The following is a 21,688-nucleotide window of genomic DNA, read 5'->3' as shown; positions in this document are numbered from 1 at the left end:
AGGCTAAGAGAAGGTAGAAATGCCACCACTTTCAAAGGTCTCAGGCACCCAATTAAATATTGAATGAGGAAAACCTCAGGAATCTTTAAAAAGAGGTCAAACTCCTTTGTCACAAAAGAAAAACTTGTTGATAAGATAGACTTCAGTGGCCATATTTACACATCAGCCAGTTTTAAACTGCAGTTCTTTTCATTTTGGGGAGAGGCCAGTCTCTTTTAGCATTCATATTTTCCCCAGATGAAGGCAAGATCTTCTATATCCAATTGTCTCCAGTCGGTTCAGATACACCCTATCCAGAATGGACTCATCTTCCCCAAAGCACGCTCCCCTTGAAATCTTTCTGTGTTTAGTACTATGATTATTCCGATCAATCAGATCCAAAACTTCTTATTTGACTTTATTTTTCTACTCCTTCAGTTAGAGAACTGAAATTCAATAAGTAACCCAGCTGTACCAATTCTTCAATCATGCAGCTGTTTGTGGGGTCTACCTATGTGACAGGCACTGGAAATACAAAGAAAAAATAACACAGGCCATCCCCCCAAGAGGCTTATAGTCCTGTGGCTCTCCCTTGATAGTTTAGTAGCTACCATTGATGTTTCAGTCCCTGTCTTCCTATGATCACTCTTCTGCCCCTAACTGCTTTGACTCCTCTGGACCACTCACACTCCATCCAGGTCACACCAAGTCATGTGACCCAAAACTTCCCCGGAAACAATAAATTTGTCATGCAATTCCCTTAGTAGGAGTATCTCTCCTGGGTTCCTGTTATCTACAGAATGCCTTTGAACTTAACCTTGATAATCAGAGCCCGGGGTATCATCAGACCCTCCCCCATCTAGCTACAAGTACCCTGTAAGTAGAAATGTGTGGTCCTCACCCAAACTGGCCTTGAAACTAACTGGCCATTGTTTTTGGTCCCACCATTTCCAAAATTGGTCTCTCCTTCCCTTTCTGTCCATTCTCAGATCTATAGTTTAAGTCCTGCCTCTTTCTACAAAATGTTTCAAGAAAATGAGAGCTTACGCTGATATATCATAGTATTTGTCTAAATCACTCATTTTGACATTAAATCATTCATATTTGTATTCTTTTTTCTTGTTTTCCAAACTAACTATAAATTCTTTGAGGTCAGTAAAGAAACCCATTTTTCTCATTTACTTTCATGCATCCATTTATTTAATGACAATTTCTCGAGGCTGTGTTTTGTAACCAGAATTTCATCAATACTGAAGAGGTCTAGAGTGCTTGATATAGTAAATGCTAAACAAATATTTGTTTGATAAATAAATTTTGTCCCCTTTGCTGGCAAGTAGCACATTTATTTCAGAAAAATGACTTTCAAGCTTTCTTATTTTTAGATCCCTTGACCATAGGAGTCCCATAATTTTCAGAGGTTGTGGGTATCAATTATAGGAAGTTAACAATTGTGTTGCAGATGGATTTAGAAATTATTCTCTTGTTCATATTCTTCAGAATTTAATATGACTTTTGTAATGGCTGCTAAAAGAATATTATTGCCTTTTTAAGACACATTTTACTTTCCTTCAATTTGATATAAAATGCTATAAATAAATAAAATGGAAAATTATTTAGCTACTTGACATCTATAATAACAGGGGGTGTTTCTACAATACTGGCTTTATAAATAGGTAGAGACTCCCAGATTTGGCCAACTATGTTAGGAAAAAATTAAGAGTGGATGGTTGCTTGTGATTTGATTTCACAGACTTCTGTTGAGGGTTTATATGATTTAGCTTACAAATATGTCCATAATGTAAACATTATAATGTAATATATATTCAAGTAAATAAGTAAATGTCACCGTAACTGTTCTCTCGAATGACAACACACCATAAGTGGTATAGCCCCAGATGTTTACTTAAATTGGCCCTGGAGGGATGGATAGACCATTGGGTAATTGCCATGGTTACTGATGCACTTTTTATACTGAGATGGTACTAAGGGGAAAATGTACCATCAATCACATAGCTGCTATCTATCATAATTTGCAGCAAGGTTGCTCATGCAGTTTTGGATTTAAAGTGACTGCCGATTTTTGTTTCAAAAGAAAAAATGGAAGGAAGGAAAGCAAGAAAAAGGAAACCTTTAAACCTTTAAAGGGAAAATGTTTTTTTTTTTTTTTAATTGAGTCAAACATTGTGTAAGAAAACTTGCAGAGATCATTTAAAGCTCTGAATAACATTACCTTCTTCCAGAGAGGATTTACTTTTGCTTCTATTTGTTATCTAGGCTAAGGGCAGATCTCCTAAATCCAACTGAGGGATGGAAATGATTTGAATTCAGGCATCAGTTCTTTTGAGAGCTGGTCTTTTCGAGGGATTTCTGGAAGCTCTGCTCAGCTTCTCAATCTCTCATCATTTTACATTCAGCAAGTCCCTTCTGAGAAAAAGTAGCCCCAAACGCTGCTCAGCAACTTTAGATTCCCTCTTCCTCTGGCTCTTAGTCCTGTAAATTCCCCTTGCCCTGGTAGCTTTCTAACGCCCTCAAACTGGTATTTGGTGACCTTTGTTTTGTTCCTGTTACCCTCTGGAGGCTTGGCCTGAACCAACTTGGCAGTCAGAAGTGGAAGCTCCTTTAGCCTTGCTTTGCATATTGACATCACTACTCATCTAGCTTTCTAGTTAATTATTTTAGGTTGATCCTCAATAGTTCAACACCTCAATATCTCCCTCGTCCTTTCTGGCCCATTCACACATGAGAAAAGGTCTCTGAACATCAGACTCTGCTGCCACTTGTTGATGCCATGATTTTTCAGGTTATGATTGCACAGCTTTCTATGGGGTCTCCCTGGATCCTCCTTCTCAGGACCCTGAAGTCAGTCTTGAATAGGACTGTGTAACAAGATATCCTGGAGGTGAAATAGTTTAATAGGAATCTCTGTTCCAGCCTCTCACCCTGTAGTGACAGGTAAGATGCTTATGGAATCCTACAGGAAGTCATGACATCCATTTGTCTAATCCAGTGGAGGGAAGATACCCACGTTTAGCTTCAAGTCAATCAGGAAGCTACTCTTACGCAAAGGGGCCAACAAAAACCCCTCTGATGTTGGCAGCAGAATCAGAGGCAGTTCATCTGACAATACCAGTGTGCACAGACTGAAGGGCGACCGGCAGGGCTACAGCACAGGGAAACAGCAGCGTCACGCCTTTCCCATAAGAGAAGCAGGGAGCAGATATTAAGAACATTTTAAGAGAAAGCAAAGCCTCATTAATAAGACTTTAAAGACTTAAAGCTTACATTAAACTTGAAAATGTGAAAAAGTGAAGATAAAGATGTGTCTCTGCATTGTAATATAATAAAGTAATTGGGCACAGATCAAAACCTGAGTGGGATGCATAGAAAAGAACCAGAAAAACAAAATAAAATCCAGAACGAGTAAACTAGGCTACTAGCACAGAGACAACTGACCTAGTTCTATGATGGGTATGGTTTAGGGAGGAAGGGGTAACAAATAAATATCCATGCACCCCAACAGCAGATCGCTTTCACAAATGGCATTTTTATCTGGGTGCACTACAAGTTCTCCAAGCACAAATGATAGCTCTTTAATAGGGAATCAGTAACCTAGTTTTGCAGGTTGAGGGTTTCTCTGTAGGTTACAACTTATAGCAACTCATGCCCCCGAATGTCACTTGTGTTAAAAAGCTAATGAAAAACTGGAGGAGAATATGCAGAAAGCAAAACAGCTTTTGTTCTAAAGTGATGGGACTGTGGATGATTTTCTTATTTCTATATGTTCCAAACATTCCCTAATGCCATTATATTTTATTTACAAAATAAACACATACCAAGTAAAAATGGTACAAAGAAGTATCATCTTCTAAAACATAATAAAAACATTAATAAAAACTTTTTTTTAGAACTTGGATTTTTTTGTAATTAATTTCAGTATGAAAATTAAAACCTTCTGTGTAAGCAGTGAGGTTGGAATGTCATGCATCTCACAAGAGGGCCTTAGAATTCAATCATCCTGATTACCAGTTGGTCCTTTCTACTTTTTGTTTTAATAACATGTTGGCTATTTTTCTACAGAGCAAATGAACATTTTTTTCACTCATATTATTTATGAAAAATCTTTTACCTGAAATTTTTATATTCTTCTGCTTGTGGTTTCCATGGACAGCTCTGTATATCTGTGATGATGTGAAGGTAATCATCCTCTGTTTGTCTACAAGTTAAATATCAATGTAATTAGAAAATAAAGATCTCACATAGTGCTTTCTTAAAGGACACTTTTATAAAATCTACTCATGTTAGCCCTCCTCTACAATTTTTCTGGAATAAAGTATATAATTAAATACTAGGCTCATTTAGAAACAGCTAGAAACATACAACTCACAAATAATTACTGTTGGTTTAGGAATGTATAAATTGCACATCTTGTAAACCAAGTCTAGTTTTACAAACTGTGACAGAAACTCATGCATGTGTCTTATAGTCATGTCAATATAGCTTTAACTCATAGACAAATATGTACTTTACAGATTTTTATCATAAATATGTAATCACTGTTTTTCAGACTCTAAGTTGATACATTTACCTTGGGATGTATAGCTAAAACTTCTTCAAAACAACCACCTTAAGTTTTAACTTTGAATAGTACATTTAAAAAATAGGCTGAGCTAAGATAGGAGGCATGTATATAGTTCTAAAAATCTATAGGCACAGGTCTACAGTTTTAGAAGCACAGGACAGGATCTTGATTCCCAATAGATCTCTCTCTATCTGAAGTATTAATTCCTAAAGCACAGAATACTGCTTAGTCCTTAAGGGTGCTCATGTGAATGAAAAAATCCTTAAGTTTTCTTTCAGTTAGTCTCTTAGTCATTAGTTGCTAACTGTTAGAAATCAAGGCTGTATGACAAGATGGAGAATATTTTGGTGAGAGGATAGGAAAGGAAAAGATAGTCTTGTCTGGAAAATTCCTCCATTGGTCACACAAATAGTTAGGAAATGTAGTCAACCATGGAACTCCTTTGTCCCTGAAATTTACCTTCCTCTTGGGTTTCTTTCCTTTCAATGGTGCTATCAGTATGAATAAAAAATATTTATCCTTGGTTCCCATTAACTCAGCTCAGAAAAGGTAAAAAATCTCAAAAGACCATGTTAAATACCAAAAGAGAAGAGCAAGGCTAAGAACTACCACTGAAGGTATTAAAAGTAGTTTTCTAGCACACAACCCTAACAGATATCTCATTCCTCTGAGTCCTAGGACCTATCTTAGTGCATTAAACATCTTGAGAAATCTATGCTCAGACCCCAAAATTTTGTCTAGTGTTGATATATTCTGGTGAACATTGCCTGTCCCACACAGAAAATGATAGTCACTAACACTTTGTAAGCAATTGTTAAACCCCAAGAGAAGAAATACGTATTCAGCAACCTAACCAGAGAGCCCTCAACTCTGGCTCTTCATAACAAACATAATACTATGACTTCTTTCCTGTCTGGAGAAATCTTGTCTACCACCAAGGCATAGCTTCAAATCTTTTGGCAATATTGCAAGACTACAATCAAAGCACTACCTGTACAAGGGTCCATGACCAAAGGAACAAAAAGAATTGTACTAAAAAAAAAAAAAAAAAAAAAAAACTAAAATCACAACTAAAGAGAAAGTATAAAGGGAGGGATCAAATACAAATATCTAATTAAATGAACAAGAATTACAATTATATTTTATGTCATCAGGATAAAGTATAACATGAAAAGTAAAGTAAGTGGAAAACAATCATCTTAACATGGATGTGCCAAAGTTTCAAATTTTAATTCATTAAATGAAAAAGAAATCAAATTTCTCATAATGTATGGCTAAGATAATAAGATTAAAGAACTTGAAGGGTTAATAGAAACCACTGAAAATTAAAAACAAAAAAAGAATGAATGAAAAATAAAGAATCAATCAGCTATGATACAATCTGAAATAGCTTAATATAAGTATAATTATAATCCTAGAAAGAAAAAGAAGACAAAGAAAGTATTTGAAGAAATTATTGGTGAAAAATTTCCCCAAAATTCAATGAAAACTATAAATCCAGAGATCTAAGAAACCCAACACACTCAAAGCACAGTAAACACAAACAAAAACAATAAAACAAAGAGTAATAAAATGCTTAAAACCAGTGATAAAGAGAAAATCTTAAAAGTAATTAGGTAAAAATATATTAAGTACAAAGAAGCAAAGATAAGAATAACAGTGGACATCTTGTTGGAAACAATGGAAGCTGGAAGGCAGTAGAATGATACCATTACTGGGATTTGGGGGAAACTATCATTTTAGAATACTATACTCAGGAAATCTCTCAAAAATGAAGATAAAATAAAGGCTTTGTCAGACACACAAAAGCAAAAAGAATTCACAACCAGCAGACCTGCAGTATAAGCAAAGGGAGTTCTTTAGACATAAGAGAAATAAAACTAGATTAGTATTTGGGTAAACAAAAAGTAATTAAGAGCACAATATGTAAACATACATTAAAAGCTTTTTCTTCTTTTTTCCAAGTCTCTTTAAAAGATGATTGACAGTTTAAAGTGAAAATAATAATAATAATAATATAATAATAATAATAATAATAATTGGGGGTTATAGTATATGTAAAAAATAAACACATGACATCTAGAACAGAGGCCAGAAGACAAAGGATGAAAAGGAACAGAGGTAGTATAAGTCACTTGAAAATAGACCGAAATAAGAAAAAGATGTATATTTTATCTAAGGAAACCAGAAAAAATCTAAAACTAAACCCATAAAAATGTAATAATAAAATATTCCATCCAAAAGAAAGTGGAAACAAAATTAGGACGCAAATAATAGGCAAACAGAAAACAAATAGCAAGATGGCAGATTTAAACTCAACTATGCAAGTAACCATATAAAATATAAATGATGTATACATAACAATTAAAAAGGCAGAGAAATTAGACTGGATTTTTTAAGCTACCAATTATATGTTGTCTAAAAGAAACCAGCTTCATATAAATAAATAAGTTAAAAGTAAAAAGATGGGGGGAAATGTACTATAGAAGAATTAATTAAACAAAGTTGGAGTAGATTTTGATCAAGGAATATTCCCATTAAAAATAATATTCCTGGCCAAGCAATATTACCATGAAAAAAACAGGCTAAGATCAGAAATCAATAAAATAATAATCAATTGTCAACAACTGGTTCATTAAAAATACCAATAAAATTGATAAACCTCCTGCTACACTGATCAAGAATAAATGAAAGAAGATACAAATGACCAATGTCAGAAATGAGGGAGGATGTAGTATAACAACCCTATATACATAATAATGGTATAATAACTTTATGCCCCAAAATATGACTGACTTAAATGCAATGAACATACTTATTGAAAGAGGCAAACTATAAAAGTTCACTCAAGAAGAAATCAATATATGAGGCAACTCATCACTATTATAAAATTGTAATTAAAATCCTTCCCACAAAGAAAATAACAGGCCCAAATGACTTCACTGGACAACTTTATGAAACATTTAGGGAATATTTATACCAAGTCTACATAAACTCTGCTACAAAATTGACAAGGTGAGGGACTTTCCCAACTCACTCTATGAAAACAGTGTTACCCTGATACCAAACCCAGAAAAAAAAAAAAAAAAACATTAAAGGGAAGAAAAACTACAGACAAATATCCCTTACAAACACAGATGGAAAAATTCCAACAAAATGTTGTTGAATCGAATCCAATAATAAGAAAAGAGGTTAGAATTAAAATGTCATTAGCATGTTGATATTCTAACTGACATATTAGAGTGTCAATGTACTTCACCATAGTAATATAACAACAAAGAAAAATGACCTAATCCAACATAGAACCATGCCAAAACCTCTCAGAAAATTCAACATAGAAAGGAATTCTCATTACTTAATGAAGTGCATTCTACAGAAGAACCTACGACTAAGATCACACTTCATGGTAAAAGTAATACTGTTTTCTCTTTAAGATAATGAACACAAAAGGATGTCCATTTTCATCATCCCTATTCTACATTGTACTGGAGGTCCAACCAGTACAATAAGGCAAGAAAAAGAAATAAATCCATCCACACCAAAAAGGAAGAAGCCAATTGTCTTATTCAGAGATGACATGATTACCTGAAGAATCTACAAAAAGCTATAGGAACTAATAATAATTTAGCAAATTTGTAGTACACAAAGTCAATGTACTACGGCAATTATAGTTCTATACACTAAAAAGAAGTAATTAATATTTCCATTTATAACATCAAAAATATGAAATACATGGACCAAAAATATGCACAGCCTATACACTAGAAAGTATGAAATACTGATAAGAGAAATTAAAGCATTAAATAAGTAGAGCCATATTTCATGTCCACTAGACAGAAGACTTGAGATTGTCAATATCCCAAAAAATGTACCTATAGATTTGGTGCAATTTAAATAAAAATTCCAGCAAGAATTTTTATAGATATTAAGAAGGCAATTTTAAAATTCATAAAGAAATTGAAGTACTTAGAACAGCCAACAGAATTACAAAATTAACAACAAATTTGGAAGAGTTATATTACATGATTTTAGGACTTACTATAGCACTATAATAACAGTGTCTTAAAATCAATTATTAAAAGAATAGAAATCCATAAAAAAAGCCATTGAATAAGGCTTTTTTTTTTTTCAGTGGGGAAAAAAATCTTTTTAATAAGCACTGCTGGGACAACTGGATAAAAATGGAAAACAATAACAGCAAACCCTCAACTCTGACCTCACCCAATATACTAATATTAACCCCAAGTGGATCACGAACCTAAGTGTAAGAGTCATAGCTAGAAAACTTCTAGAAGAAAACAAGAAAAATATCATATTGACATTGGGTTTTATATATATTATGTACATATTGTTCAAACTGTAAAAGAAGAAATTTATAAACTAAACATCAAGATTAAAAGATTATTTTTTAAAGTACTGTAAAGAAAATGAAAATACATGTCCCAGAAAGGAAGAAAATATTTGATAAAGAACTTGCACCAAGAATATGTAAAGAACTCTTAGAATTCAATGATAAAGTAAACAACCCCATTAAAAATTATGCAAAAGATTTGAATTGACATTTTACCAAATATAATGGGTGGAAAACACATGAAAAGATGCTCAACCCCATTAGTTACTAGGGAAATGTTAATTAAAATCATGATAAGACATAACTACACATCTACTAGAATGGCTACAATAGAAAAAAATGGATCATATTGTTGGGCAAGGAACAGGGCCTCAAGGAATCTCATATACTTCTGATGAAAATGTAAAATATATAATCAGTTTAAAAAGCCATTTGGTAGTTCCTTCAAAAGTTAAACACAAATCTACTGTGTTTATCTACAGACCAGCTCTACTACTCCTAAGTTATTTGATATTCAAGAGAATGAAAACATATGCCAACACAAAGACTTCAACACTAAAGTTGAAAACAACTTTATTTCTAACAGCCAAAAACTGAACAGTACAAATGTCCATTAGGAAGTGAATGGATCAGAAAGCTGGGATGTCTATATAATAATGGAAGAATGTTGCTAATGAATTACTGATATCTGCAAAAACATAGATTGATCTCAAAATAATTATGCCGAATGAAAGAAGACAACAAAAAGAATACATAATGCAGATTGCATCCAGAAAATGCAAACTAGTCCAGAGTAACAAAGCAAATAAAGGGTTCCTTGAGTGTGGGGCTGGCATGTGGAGTTGGGGAGGCAGTGGAAGAGAAAGAGAGATTACAAAGGAGCACCAGCAAACTTTTGTGGGTGATGGACACTTTCATAGGCTTGACTGTAGCAATGGTGCATACATATGTTGAGACCCTTCAAATTGTACACTTAAGATAATAACCTCTATCCTATCAGCCATGGATCATGTATCGAATTTCATTCAAAATTCTAGTAACTATGCATCTAGGGTATATTTAAAACTGGAGTTCCCTGGATAACTCAGTTGCTCTTTCCTATACTCTCACAGTGCCATGACCAATATTTCTCCAAGTCTTTCTCACATTAAATTTAATTGTTGATTTCTCACTCTGTCCCCTTTCCCTTAGGACTTGAAAGATACCATTTCTAGTCCAGCACAATCCTACGACATGTTGATTATTTTCATTAACCAAGGAAAGGCACATTTAATAGAAGTAAAATATGAAATAATAAATAGAAATAGAAAATGTAATGAGACCATCGACCTCTAAATAAGCTCAAGCAACATTCCTCGTTCCATGATTATGGCTTCTACTTATTAACTCTCCCCAGTGCTGACTTCCATTGACTTGTCTTATTTACCAATCACCCTGCATTAACACCTAGCCCTCATTTGTGTATTGCCTGAGAATTCTCACATTATGGCTTAATAGCTAGTTAGTGCCTTGTGTCAGTCCAATAATACAACTGATTCTTCCTAATTTCTTAATTTCTTGTCATTAAAGAGGGCATGCATATGTGTATCTTCTGCTACCTTTACCCTTTTTCCCATGAGAAACCCTTAAATTGACCATACTCATCTTCCTCTTGGAGTCCCTACAGTACAACCCAGAAATGGAGAAAGGGTTTATATTGCTATGTAGTAGCAACATAAAAACCTCTGCAACTTGAAACAGAATACAATTCATTGCTATCTCTTTGGCTGACTCTTGGACTTGAGCCCAATCTGCTTTCTCAATCCTCTTTGTTGGCCTGGGGGAAGGGGCAGCCTCTTTTCCCTATCTCCATGGTTTCTCATTGGTGTGCTAGAGCTGGTTCATATGAGCTTGTGGGAGCAGACTGTTAAATTTTCAGGAATATTATAAGCAGGTTGTTAAACCACTGGTAACTTGAAATTGGCCAAGATGGCTGACAACTGTTACCTTGGGAAATTAGACATGATTTTATTTCCACCAAGATTTTATGCAAATGCTCTTGAGTTTTTATACTTTGGCTTATGTGAAAAGCAGGGTTTGTGCCATTTAAAAATCATTCTTGCTTGAATATCAAGTTAGTCTAGAACAGTAAAATTGCCATCCTTTTCCAATTAGAATAGAGGTTCATTGTAAAGTATGCATAGCCTTTAAAGCAGTTTGTTTTCGTAGCATACATCCCTCAGTAAATTGTAGTTGGCTCCAATTTAACTCAATATTGAAAGATGTCAATCACTGTGTATCTAATTTTACTGGTGAAGTAGCTGCACAAAATGGCTTTTGACCTTTAGCCACTGATATTTAAAACCAGGTGAACACATTATAACAGACACAATTATTAGAAAAAAAAATATATATATATATTGACCAGTTTATAATTGGAAGACAATACTCAAACAATTCAGTCTGAGTTTGCTGTGTTCAAAGACTTTTTTTTCCTTTTTGGGGGGGGTGGGTACTGAGGGTTGAATCCAGGGCACTCAATCACTGAGACACATCCCCACCCTTTCCATTTTTTATTTTGAGACAATGTCTCACTAAGTTGCTTTGGGCCTCACTAAGTTGCTGAGGCTGGCCTTGAACCTGGCGATCCTACTGCCTCAGCCTCCAGAGCTACTGGGGAATACAGGGTGTGCCACCACACCTGGCTCAAAAACTCTTTTTGATGCAAAATCTACTAGTGAAGCATTATCCTCTGATATAATAAAAGGGAAGAATGTGGACTATTGAAGGGAGTTTTTTTTTTTTTTTTTCCCTAAATCCTTCCTTTTTTCTACTGAAAAATCACCTGTCTTAGAAAGCCATGATTGCTGCAGTACCATCACGATTATAAGCAGGGAGCCTGGATGTAGTAGAAAATCATTGGGGAGGAAAAGCTGCCTTTATGCTATAAGTGTGGGCCAATTAGTGGCATAAAGGTGTCTCTTCAAAAGCTGTCTGTTAAGTAAAATACTCCAAATCACAGTTCACTGTTGGCACATTTACATTTACTGTGGGTTTTCAGTTTACAAAGCACAGACCCCCACCCTAAAATCTTGGGAGGCAGTTCCATTTATGCTATTACTTCCATTTTTATGGATGACAAACAAAAAGTTCTGGGAAGGTAAACAGCTTGCTCAACGTTACATTGTCAGTAGATGAGTTAAGAATTAAACTCATGTCTTTAGATTCAGAGTCTGGCTCTCTCTCCAATATATCATGCTGCATCTCATCTATTTTCATAATGAAACTGAAAATTAATCCCATCAGAAACATTTTCTGGTCCCAAGATATACAATAAATCACACTAAATAATGCAGCAAGTTATTTTCTAAAGAATAAATAATGTCTATTTAAATTATTATTAATAACACTCGAAACAAGACTCAAATTATGAATAACATTCTAAATTACACTAAATAAATATCACAGTAAATGTTTACATATTTTTCCAGAAATGTCTCTTTGAAGATGAAGACCCACATACTGTGACTAGTTTTATCTCAATTAAGGTATAAATAAGGCTTTTTAAATGCTCTAATATATAGTTAATTAATTGAAGCATTAAATATTTATTGGGTAAGTTATTATGTGCCTAGACATTATCTTGGGGATTTTCATTTATTATTCCCATTCAAACAGCTGATGCACTGATTTTGTTTCCTATAATATCTCTTCAGGGTGTAAGCCAACCTCTTCTGCCCATTGAAATAAGTGGGGACAACCCAGGAATATGAAGCCAGCAGGAATCTGCATGATCCTCTGTGTAGATCAAAAAGTCTTTTGCAGCTGCTACCACGCCTTTTGAAGAGCCCAGCTCCACATGACAACAAAATCTGCAAATGAATACAGTGCTACATGATTTTCAATCAATAAGGCCCTCTATCATTTCCACTGGATGATACTTTTTAAAGAAAGGGCTGACAAGTGTATGAAACCTAAGCGAAGCGACCTGAGTGGAGCCAGGCAGTCACACTGGCCTCTCATTCACTCATGGTAGATGATTTCAATGTATATGGGTTTTCAACTGCACAATAGTAACTTCTAATCAGAATGCTGTGGGTATTGTCAATGGACTTGGGAGAAAGGGATCACTAACTTTTATCCTCTTCAGAACTTTAAATGCCCCTCTGACAAAGTTAAGTATTACAAGGAGGCTTCACAGATTAACTCCTAAGTATACCGATGTACTTCTTCACAGCCCCAGTGAAATCTCTCATGTGCCATACTGCCTTATTCAAAAAAGTCAGGCATTGATTTTTTTTTTTAAGAATACTTTCTCTGTTCTATAAAATTAAATTCAGAGGTATTGGTATTGATCATATAAGACACATGCTAGGAAATGCTGCAGGCAGTGACTAACCTTAGCCAACCAACAGGAAATAGTGTACCTTTACACAGTGTTGGGAGTGGTGTAGGAAAGTCTACAATGATTGGTGAAAAATGTTATGTAGAGTGAGTGAGGATGCAGAACCGGAGAGGGAGCCAGCACCCCACATCTACAGGTTATCCAGAAAAAGCCATGGCTGCAGGTGAAGAAGAGGCCAATGGACAGGGACTATGGAGTATGATAGAAGATGTAGTCATCCCTAACCCCTGTCCACAGAATGATCCAGGGGAACAGATACACCAAACTCCTCCCACCTTCTACTCTCTGGTCAATGGTTGGACCCTAACCAGAAGCCAAAGAGCAAGAGAGTAATTAGTCCAAGGAAGTCAACCTCAGGAGCAAGAAGGAAAAAAGTAGACAAGTGCATCTGGAGGGACAGCAAAGAATATATACCACAAACGGAAATCTATTGGTGGTGCTATTTCCTGATATTAGTTTGGGGTAATCGAATTTTGCTTCAGTGGAACAGTTTGATACAAGCAGTATCTCCCAGCAAAACACAAAATGTAATTTTCAATATCTGTGAGTTCCTTCTTCACAAACATCTGCAACATGCAAACATATTGGCAGGCCACAAAGAAAGAATAAACAAAGAATAAACCTGTTATTTAAGATTTTCATATTTCCTCTTGTAATATGACCATGATCAGATTTCTGAAGATGAAAAAATGATGACCTGCTTTTCAAGTTTATAGGAAAAAAAATCTCCAGGCATATAAGAGGATATTCAGAGAGGAAAGTAACAACATAGTAATTTTATTATGTCAGTTTTAACAAATATCCTATATATTGCAAACAATCTGAGAGAACCAATAAAGTTAATATTAGTCCATCCATCACTTGAATGATTTTATATAGTCAGAGTGAATTACAATAGTGAAAGATAGCATAGATAAAACAGCTGGTAAGATTGATTGATTGGTTCTTGCAGTGCTGGGGATCAAACATAGGACCTTGCACATGCCAGGCAAGCTCTCTGCCACTTTAGTGGCAGACCCTACTTTGAAGCCATATATGGATGACTCTTAGCCCTTTGCCTATCAAATTCTTCTGACTCACATAGGCAGAGTCCACTCTTTCCTCCTGTTTTCTTTGCATCACCTGTATATTTATTACAAACATCTACAGCACTTACTCTTTTATTTTCATGAATTTATTGAATAAATATTTATTGGACATCTGCCCATATATGAGACACTGTTATGGGCACCAATAATATGGTTCACTAAATATAAAAATCCATTCTCTCATAAAGTAGGAGATGATAGACAGTAAACAAAGGCAATGCATAAATTAACAGCATGTTGAAGTACTAGATATTTCTATGTGCTAAATGATATGAAGAAAATCAAACAGGGCAGTGGGTAGGCGAAGCATGTGGAACAGGATTGCAATTTATACAGGGTGGCCAGGGTTAAGAGGTGCTAACCGAACACAGATTTATTTATGCCTGTTTTGGCTTCATGTATTTTACTGCTGTGTTATTAGGCGCATATTCATTTGTAATTGAGAAAGGTTTCTGATGAATGGATTCTTCGGTCATTATAAAATCTCTATTTCTCAATATTTTTTTGTTTTAAAATTCTCTCTTATCTAACATCAGTACAGCCACTCCAGTTTTCATGTGGTTGCTATCTGCATGATATATCTTTTTTTATTCCTTTTCTTTCAATCTATTTCATTTTATAGTATTACGTGTGTCTTCTGTAGACAGCATAAAGTTAGATCGTGTCTTTGAATCCAGTCTGGCAATCTCAATCTTTTGATTGGGCGATTTAATCCATTAAGATTTAGTGTTGTTACTTTTTTTCCTTTTCCCACATTTTTAATTGGTGCATTACAATTGTGCATAATGATGAGATTTGTTGTTACATATTCGTACATGTACACAATATAACAATGCGATTTGGCCCACATCCCTCCCCAGCACTGCCACTCCCCTCTCTTCTCTCACCCCCTGGTCCCTTTCCTCTACTGATCTCCCTTTGATTTCCATGGGATCTGCCCCCACTGTTCTTTTCCTTTTTCCTCTCTAGCTTCCACATATGAGTATAGTTATTGATGTATGTAGATTTATATCTATTTTACTTGCTATGCTAAATATCTTTTTTTTCCCGTTTTCCCCTTTGAAACTTTCTTTTGCCCCAAATGAATTTTTCTGATCTAAAGTAGAATTTTAAGATCTTTAATAATTTTTAACTATTTTAAGTGCTTGCCATATGATTTACCATATACATCTTTACAACAGAATCAGTTTCATAGTTATATCAACTTCACTGCAGTGATACACAGAGACATGCTCCTTAGGTAAGAATTTTTAATCTGTTTCAACTTTGCATACTTTGAAAAAGTTCCCCATCAAATGAGGCCTACCCCAAGTTAAGAACTGAGCATACCTCTCCCTACCCAGACACCATAGTGCCTGATAGATATTTCTGACATTAAAATTTAGTATATGACCAGAACACAAAAGGTTTCAGATATTAATATTGAACTATGGCAACAATTAATCACCAGCCATGATCTTACCAAGAGAAGCCACACTGATCTTCCAAGTTGCAATGAGGGTCACTACTAGCATGGTAATGCTATGAAAATATAGCAACACTAGCCACATTATAGAAACTTGGAAAAATAAGTAACAAAATTGAGGAAGATGTATACTATTTTGGAGATGGATCATTTTGAATAGCTTCACAATACAAAATCGAAAAGAGGACTGTCAGAATTTCATCTGAATCTTATCTCTGCCATTTGTAACTATCTGATGTTCTGTAAGCCACTGAAACTCTCAGAGCTCACTTGTGGAATTAAAATAATAAAACCTAGTCTAAGAAATATTGCAAGGACTATAGCTACTTTGGTCTGGAAGATTGCAGGCCAAAAAACAAAAATTGGTAGTTGTCATTACCACTACTGATAATTATGGTAATAATATTTATTTGTCATTATGATGAAGACATAATAATGGAAAGTATTGTGTTGAGTAATGAACTAGTTATCTATGAGCATGTAACAAATTAAAACTTAGTGCATTAAAACAGCAATAAACATTTGTTTTTTCACAGATCAGGAATTCCTGAACAGCATAGCTGAGTGGTTCTAGCCCAGCATTACTCTTTAGATTACAAAATCAAAATTTAGGTTGGGGCTGAAGGATCTACCTCCAAGCAGCTCACTCCCATGACTTACAAGATGGTGTTTGACCTTGACAGAAGACCGAAGTTCATTGTTGGTAAGTCTTTATGACATGGCACCTGGCTGTCACCACAGCAAACAATCATAAGACACAGCAAATTAGAACCCACAATTCTTTTATGACTTAGCCTTGAAAGTCATACACCCTTATTTCTGCAATATCCTAGTGGCTTCCCAGGGCAGCCACCTTCAGTGTGGCAGGGACTTCAGAACTGTGTTAATACTAGGAAGATGATCTTTGGGGCCATCTTGGAGGTATGGCTACCACAAATAGTAAATAAATGGTATCTTTAACATTGCCTGTTAAGCAACTTTCTTTTCTCTGTACCACTTCTAAAATTGGAAATAATTCCAATAATTTCTCAATGACTCAATAAGTATGATTATTTTTATCATCATGATCTTCCCATTAAAGACTTCTTTCAAAGACCAGTTATTTAAGAAAGTATGAGGAAGCCTTCTGATATGAATATGTAATCAACTTTGGAGTCTAACTAGGAACCCAATATTTCAATTTTCTTCTAAAAGAAAATTCAATTTTATTTCCATGAACAAATTATTAAAATAAAATAATACACAATTTAATCTCCAACACTGTATAAATGATAGTAGGTAACTCTGACAAAGTATTAAGGAATTTGGATTAGAGTTATGCTAGTTATTCAACATCAACACACACACACACACACACACACACACACAGACGAAAAAAATTTTCATTTCTTACCCTTCGGGTTGCCTGAACTTAGAACAAGTCTTTAAATTGAGGCAATTAGATTTCTTTAAAAAATAAAATCCATACATGTTCATAGTAAAAACAAAAAAAATGAATTTAGATTAGAAGAACTGAATAAACTATTCCTCCAAGCTCTTAGATTGTGGCTGTTAATTTTCATCTACTCTAAGGTAAAGATGATTGCTAAATAACTTTTTTAACAGATTTGGCATAACTTTTGAATTGTTTGTTTTGTTTCAATTTCATTGATTTCCACGTGGATTTTAATTATTTCCTGTCTTCTGCTGCTTTTGGTGTTGATCTGTTCTTCTTTTTTCTAGGACTTTGAGATGTGACGTTAGGTCATTTATTTGTTGACTTTTTATTCTTTTAATGTATGAGCTCAATGCAATGAACTTTCCTCTTAGCACTGCCTTCATAGTGTCCCAGAGATTTTGATATGTTGTATCAATGTTCTCATTTACCTCTAAGTTTTTTTTTTTTTCCTCCTTGATTTCTTCTTTTGTCCATCCATCATTCAATAGCAAGGTATTTAGTCTCCAGGTGTTGGAGTAGCTTCTATTTTTTATTTTATCTTTGATTTCTAGTTTCATTCTGTTATGATCTGATAGAATGCAGGGTAGTATTTCTATTTTTTGTATTTGCTGAGAGTTGCTTTGTGGCATAACATATGGTCTATATTAGAACATAAAATAGACTGAGAAGAAAGTGTATTCACTCGATGATGAATGAAATACTCTATATATGTCCGTTAAGTCTAAATCATTGATTGTATTATTTAATTCTATAGTTGTTTAGTTTTTGTTTGGAAGATCTATCCAGTGGTGAGAGAGGTGAGTTAAAGTCACCCAGTATTATTTTGTTGTGGTCTATTTGATTCTTGAAATTGAGAAGGGTTTGTTTAATGTATGTAGATGCTCCATTTTTTGAGTCATATATATTTATGATTGTTATGCCTTGTAGATGTATGATTCCCTTAAGCAGTATGAATGTCCTTTATCCATTCTAAGTTTGGTTTGAAGTCCACTTTGTCTGATATGAGGATGGAAACCCTTGCTTGTTTATGCAGTCCATATGAGTGATATGTTTTTTCCCAAACTTTCACCTTCAGTCTGTGAATGTCTTTTCCTAGGAGGTGAGTCTCTTGAAAGGTCTCTTTTCTTAATCCTGTGTGCCAGTCTATGTCTTTCCATTGACGATTTTAGGCCACTAACATTCAAGGTTATTATTGAGATTTGATTTGTATTTCCAGTCATTTTGGTTTATTTTTGGTTTTTAACTTGACTTAGTTTCTCCTTTGATTGACCTTTCCTTTAGTGTAGTTCCTCCCTTTGCTTGTTTTTTATTTTTTTTTTCATTTCCTTCTCATGGAATATGGAATATTTTGCTGAGAATGTTCTGTAGTGCAGGCTTTCTAGTTGTAAATTTTTTTAACTTTCGTTTGTCATGGAAGGTTTTTATTTCATCTTCAAATCTGAAGCTTAATTTTGCTGGATATAAAATTCTCAGTTGGCATCATTTTCTTTCAGAGCTTGATATATGTTATTCTAGGACCACCTGGCATTGAGAGTCTGGGTTGAGAAATCATCTGAAATCAGAATTGGTTTCCCCTATATGTAAATTTAACTTTTTTCTCTTGCAATCTTTAAAATTCTATCCTCATTCTGTATGTTAGTCATTCTCATTATAATGTGTCTTAGTGTGGGTCTGCTGTAATTTTGTACATTTGAGGTCCTATAAGTCTCTTGCAGTTGATTTTCTATTTCATTCTTTAGGTTTGAGAAGTTTTCTAATATTATGTCATTGAAAAGATTGTGCATTCCTTTGGTTTGTATCTCTATGCCTTTGTCTTTTCCGATAAATCTTGATCTTTTCATGTTATCCAATATTTCTTGGAAGTTCTGTTTATGGTTTCTTACCATCTTCCCTATGGGGTCAAACTTTATTTGCAAGAGTATATATTTTGTCTTCATTGTCTGAAGTTCTGTCTTCCAAGTTGTCTAGCCTGTTGGTGCTATTTTCCATTGAATTTTTAATTTGGTTTATTCTTTTCTTCATTTTGAGGATTTCTGCTTGATTCCTTTTTATAATCTCTGCCTCTTTATTGAAGTGATCTTTCACTTCCTGTATTTCCTCTCCGATACCATACTTTACTTTGAAGATCAATCTAACTATGTATTTTCTAAATTCCATCTCTGACATTTCTTCTCCTGTGTTGTCTATGGATTCTATTGTTGAAACATCTTTATTTGTTTGAGGTACTTTGTTCCCTTGTTTTTTCATGTCGTTTGTGTGCCTTCTCATCTAGCGGTATGGAGCTGAGGCAGTACAGATTCTACCTGGTAGTCCTGCAGGTCCTGGCTATTGTTCCAAAATGGTGGCAGCCACATGTAACCAAACCTGTGGGTACTGTGACAGTGGATTTCCAGATAACAACAGGCAGCAAGTGATCTGCTGGCAGTCTGTGGGTGGTCTGCAGGTTGACTGTGGACAATCAACGGGTGGACACAGGGCAGTGGGCGATGGGCAGGCAAGAGGCAAGCAAACGAGCAAATGGCAGGTGACAGGTGGCAGTCAGTGAGCAATCTACAGTCAAAAAGCAGGTGGTATGCTGGCATGGGGTAAACAGCAGGGGATCAGTAGGAAGCGAAGACTGCCTCACAGAGAGACAGAATTTCCTCTGTATGAATCCTGAGTTATGAATCGACAAGGAATGCAGCCTCCCTCTAATCCGCCATCTTGGATCACCTTGGCATAACTTTTGTTTGGCGTAAAAGTTTTCAGAGGTTGCTATAATGGTCTCAATGCTAGCTCATGTGCCTCCCAAATTAAATTTTTATATCAGCAAACACAGCACTAATTTTATTACCAAGAGACATTTAAGAAGTTAAGAATTCTCCATGTTGGTATGATTGGCTATTTGGTGTTAACTTCTTATTTTCTGGCCTATTTTTCTCCACTAATAAAAGGAAGGAGCGCTAAATTTTGGAGCTTTTAAAAGCTGACCAGAAAAGACAAGTTAAAAGGTCAGAGGTGAGCAGACAGCCAAAATTATATATATATAATTTTATATAAAGTGATATATATATATATATCACTTTAAAAAGCAATTAAGGCACAGGGCATTGAAAGCTAAAGAAAATTAAGTCATCTCTCATTTTAGGCCAAAAAGATCTTTCCTTTGACCAAAAATCTTTCTTCCAGGCAGACAACTTGAAATTTAGGAATGCTTGCTTTGTTAGCAGGCTGTCAAGTGATCTGCTCACACTCAGGTTTTTGAAGTTTGATCTGCCATAATTTACGCCTCCTCTTTTCGTGCAGCAATTTGGGTCATGTTGTTCTCTCCAGGATAATAAAGAATAAAGAATATTTAGGGCCAGTCTTCAATTCACTGTGCGTTTCAGCCTGCATAAGAGCACCTTCCCACTAGCATCGGTATGCCACCCCATGAAAACAACAGCTTTCAGAAAATTCTACTGTTCTCAGTAATTTTAAATGCAACTGCATGAAACAGCTCAGCAAATATATATATATATACTCACCAGGAAGTGTGTGGTTCAAGTCACACCTAGGCAGTAAAAGGTGGATGTTGCAAATCTTCATTCTGAGTATGTGTAGTTCACTCCCAAAAAGCTCTCTGGATTTAGATGGGCCTTTTCATGTCTTTGCAACTTTGTAGAAAGTGGCTTACACTTCGTTCTGGAGAAGATCTCTACATCTTTTCACTAGAAACGCTATTTACACTGTTCAAGGGTTCAAAAGATGTATAGGATTGTTGTTGTTGTAAAAATCCTTCTTTCTACTTTAAGGGACACCTTGGGGGCCTATAATCTATAGGATGATCAGAATGATACTGCTGTTTAATATATACATGGCAGAGATGTCCGACTGTCCACTACAGTTGGGTGCTGTCTTTCTATAGCATAAAGTTGTTTCTATAAGCAACCACCCAGCCAGGCACCACGCTCCCCAACCTCACATAAACTCCACTCACATTCTTTTGACCAAAACCAGTCACATGAGCCCAACATCTAGATGAACCAGACCCAGCCAATGGAATATGGGTGGTGACAGTTTTTTTGATTCCCCTCCAAGCTGTGTGGAGGATAGGCTTCCATATTATCTTCCCTTTAGCAGCAAGTCTGGGAATCACCTGTTGAAGACAGCTGCACCGAAACAGCTTCAGAAGGACAAAATCCCTGAGTCAAAACTTGGAGAAAGAGCCACAAAGAAGAGTTACCTAATCAAGAAGGATACTGAACACTGGGTAACAGTAAGATTCCGTGCTAAGATATTGCAATTTGGGATTTTTTTTTTAGAGTAGTTCGCCTACTTTGACTAACTAGTAGAATCTAAACAATTACAACTGTACGTTTGCTTCAGATCCCAGATTCTTAGAATAATGGCAGAGGGACACAAGACTGAGATGGTTCAACAACT

The 21,688-nt window shown here is 35.2% G+C and overlaps 1 protein-coding gene across 1 annotated transcript in view; it reads right to left on the bottom strand.

The window, feature by feature from the left end:
- St8sia6 (ST8 alpha-N-acetyl-neuraminide alpha-2,8-sialyltransferase 6) overlaps positions 1-21,688 on the bottom strand; it is a 112,574-nt gene that overhangs the window by 27,892 nt on the left and 62,994 nt on the right. The window contains exon 5 of the mRNA XM_047519898.1: positions 4,106-4,192. Coding sequence (XP_047375854.1) covers positions 4,106-4,192 — 87 coding nt within the window. The remainder of the gene's footprint in view (positions 1-4,105; positions 4,193-21,688) is intronic.

The sequence above is a fragment of the Sciurus carolinensis genome, chromosome 12 (assembly GCF_902686445.1).
Source record: "Sciurus carolinensis chromosome 12, mSciCar1.2, whole genome shotgun sequence".
In the NCBI taxonomy this organism is placed as follows: domain Eukaryota; kingdom Metazoa; phylum Chordata; class Mammalia; order Rodentia; family Sciuridae; genus Sciurus; species Sciurus carolinensis.
This window is presented reverse-complemented; position numbering and strand designations above follow the sequence as displayed.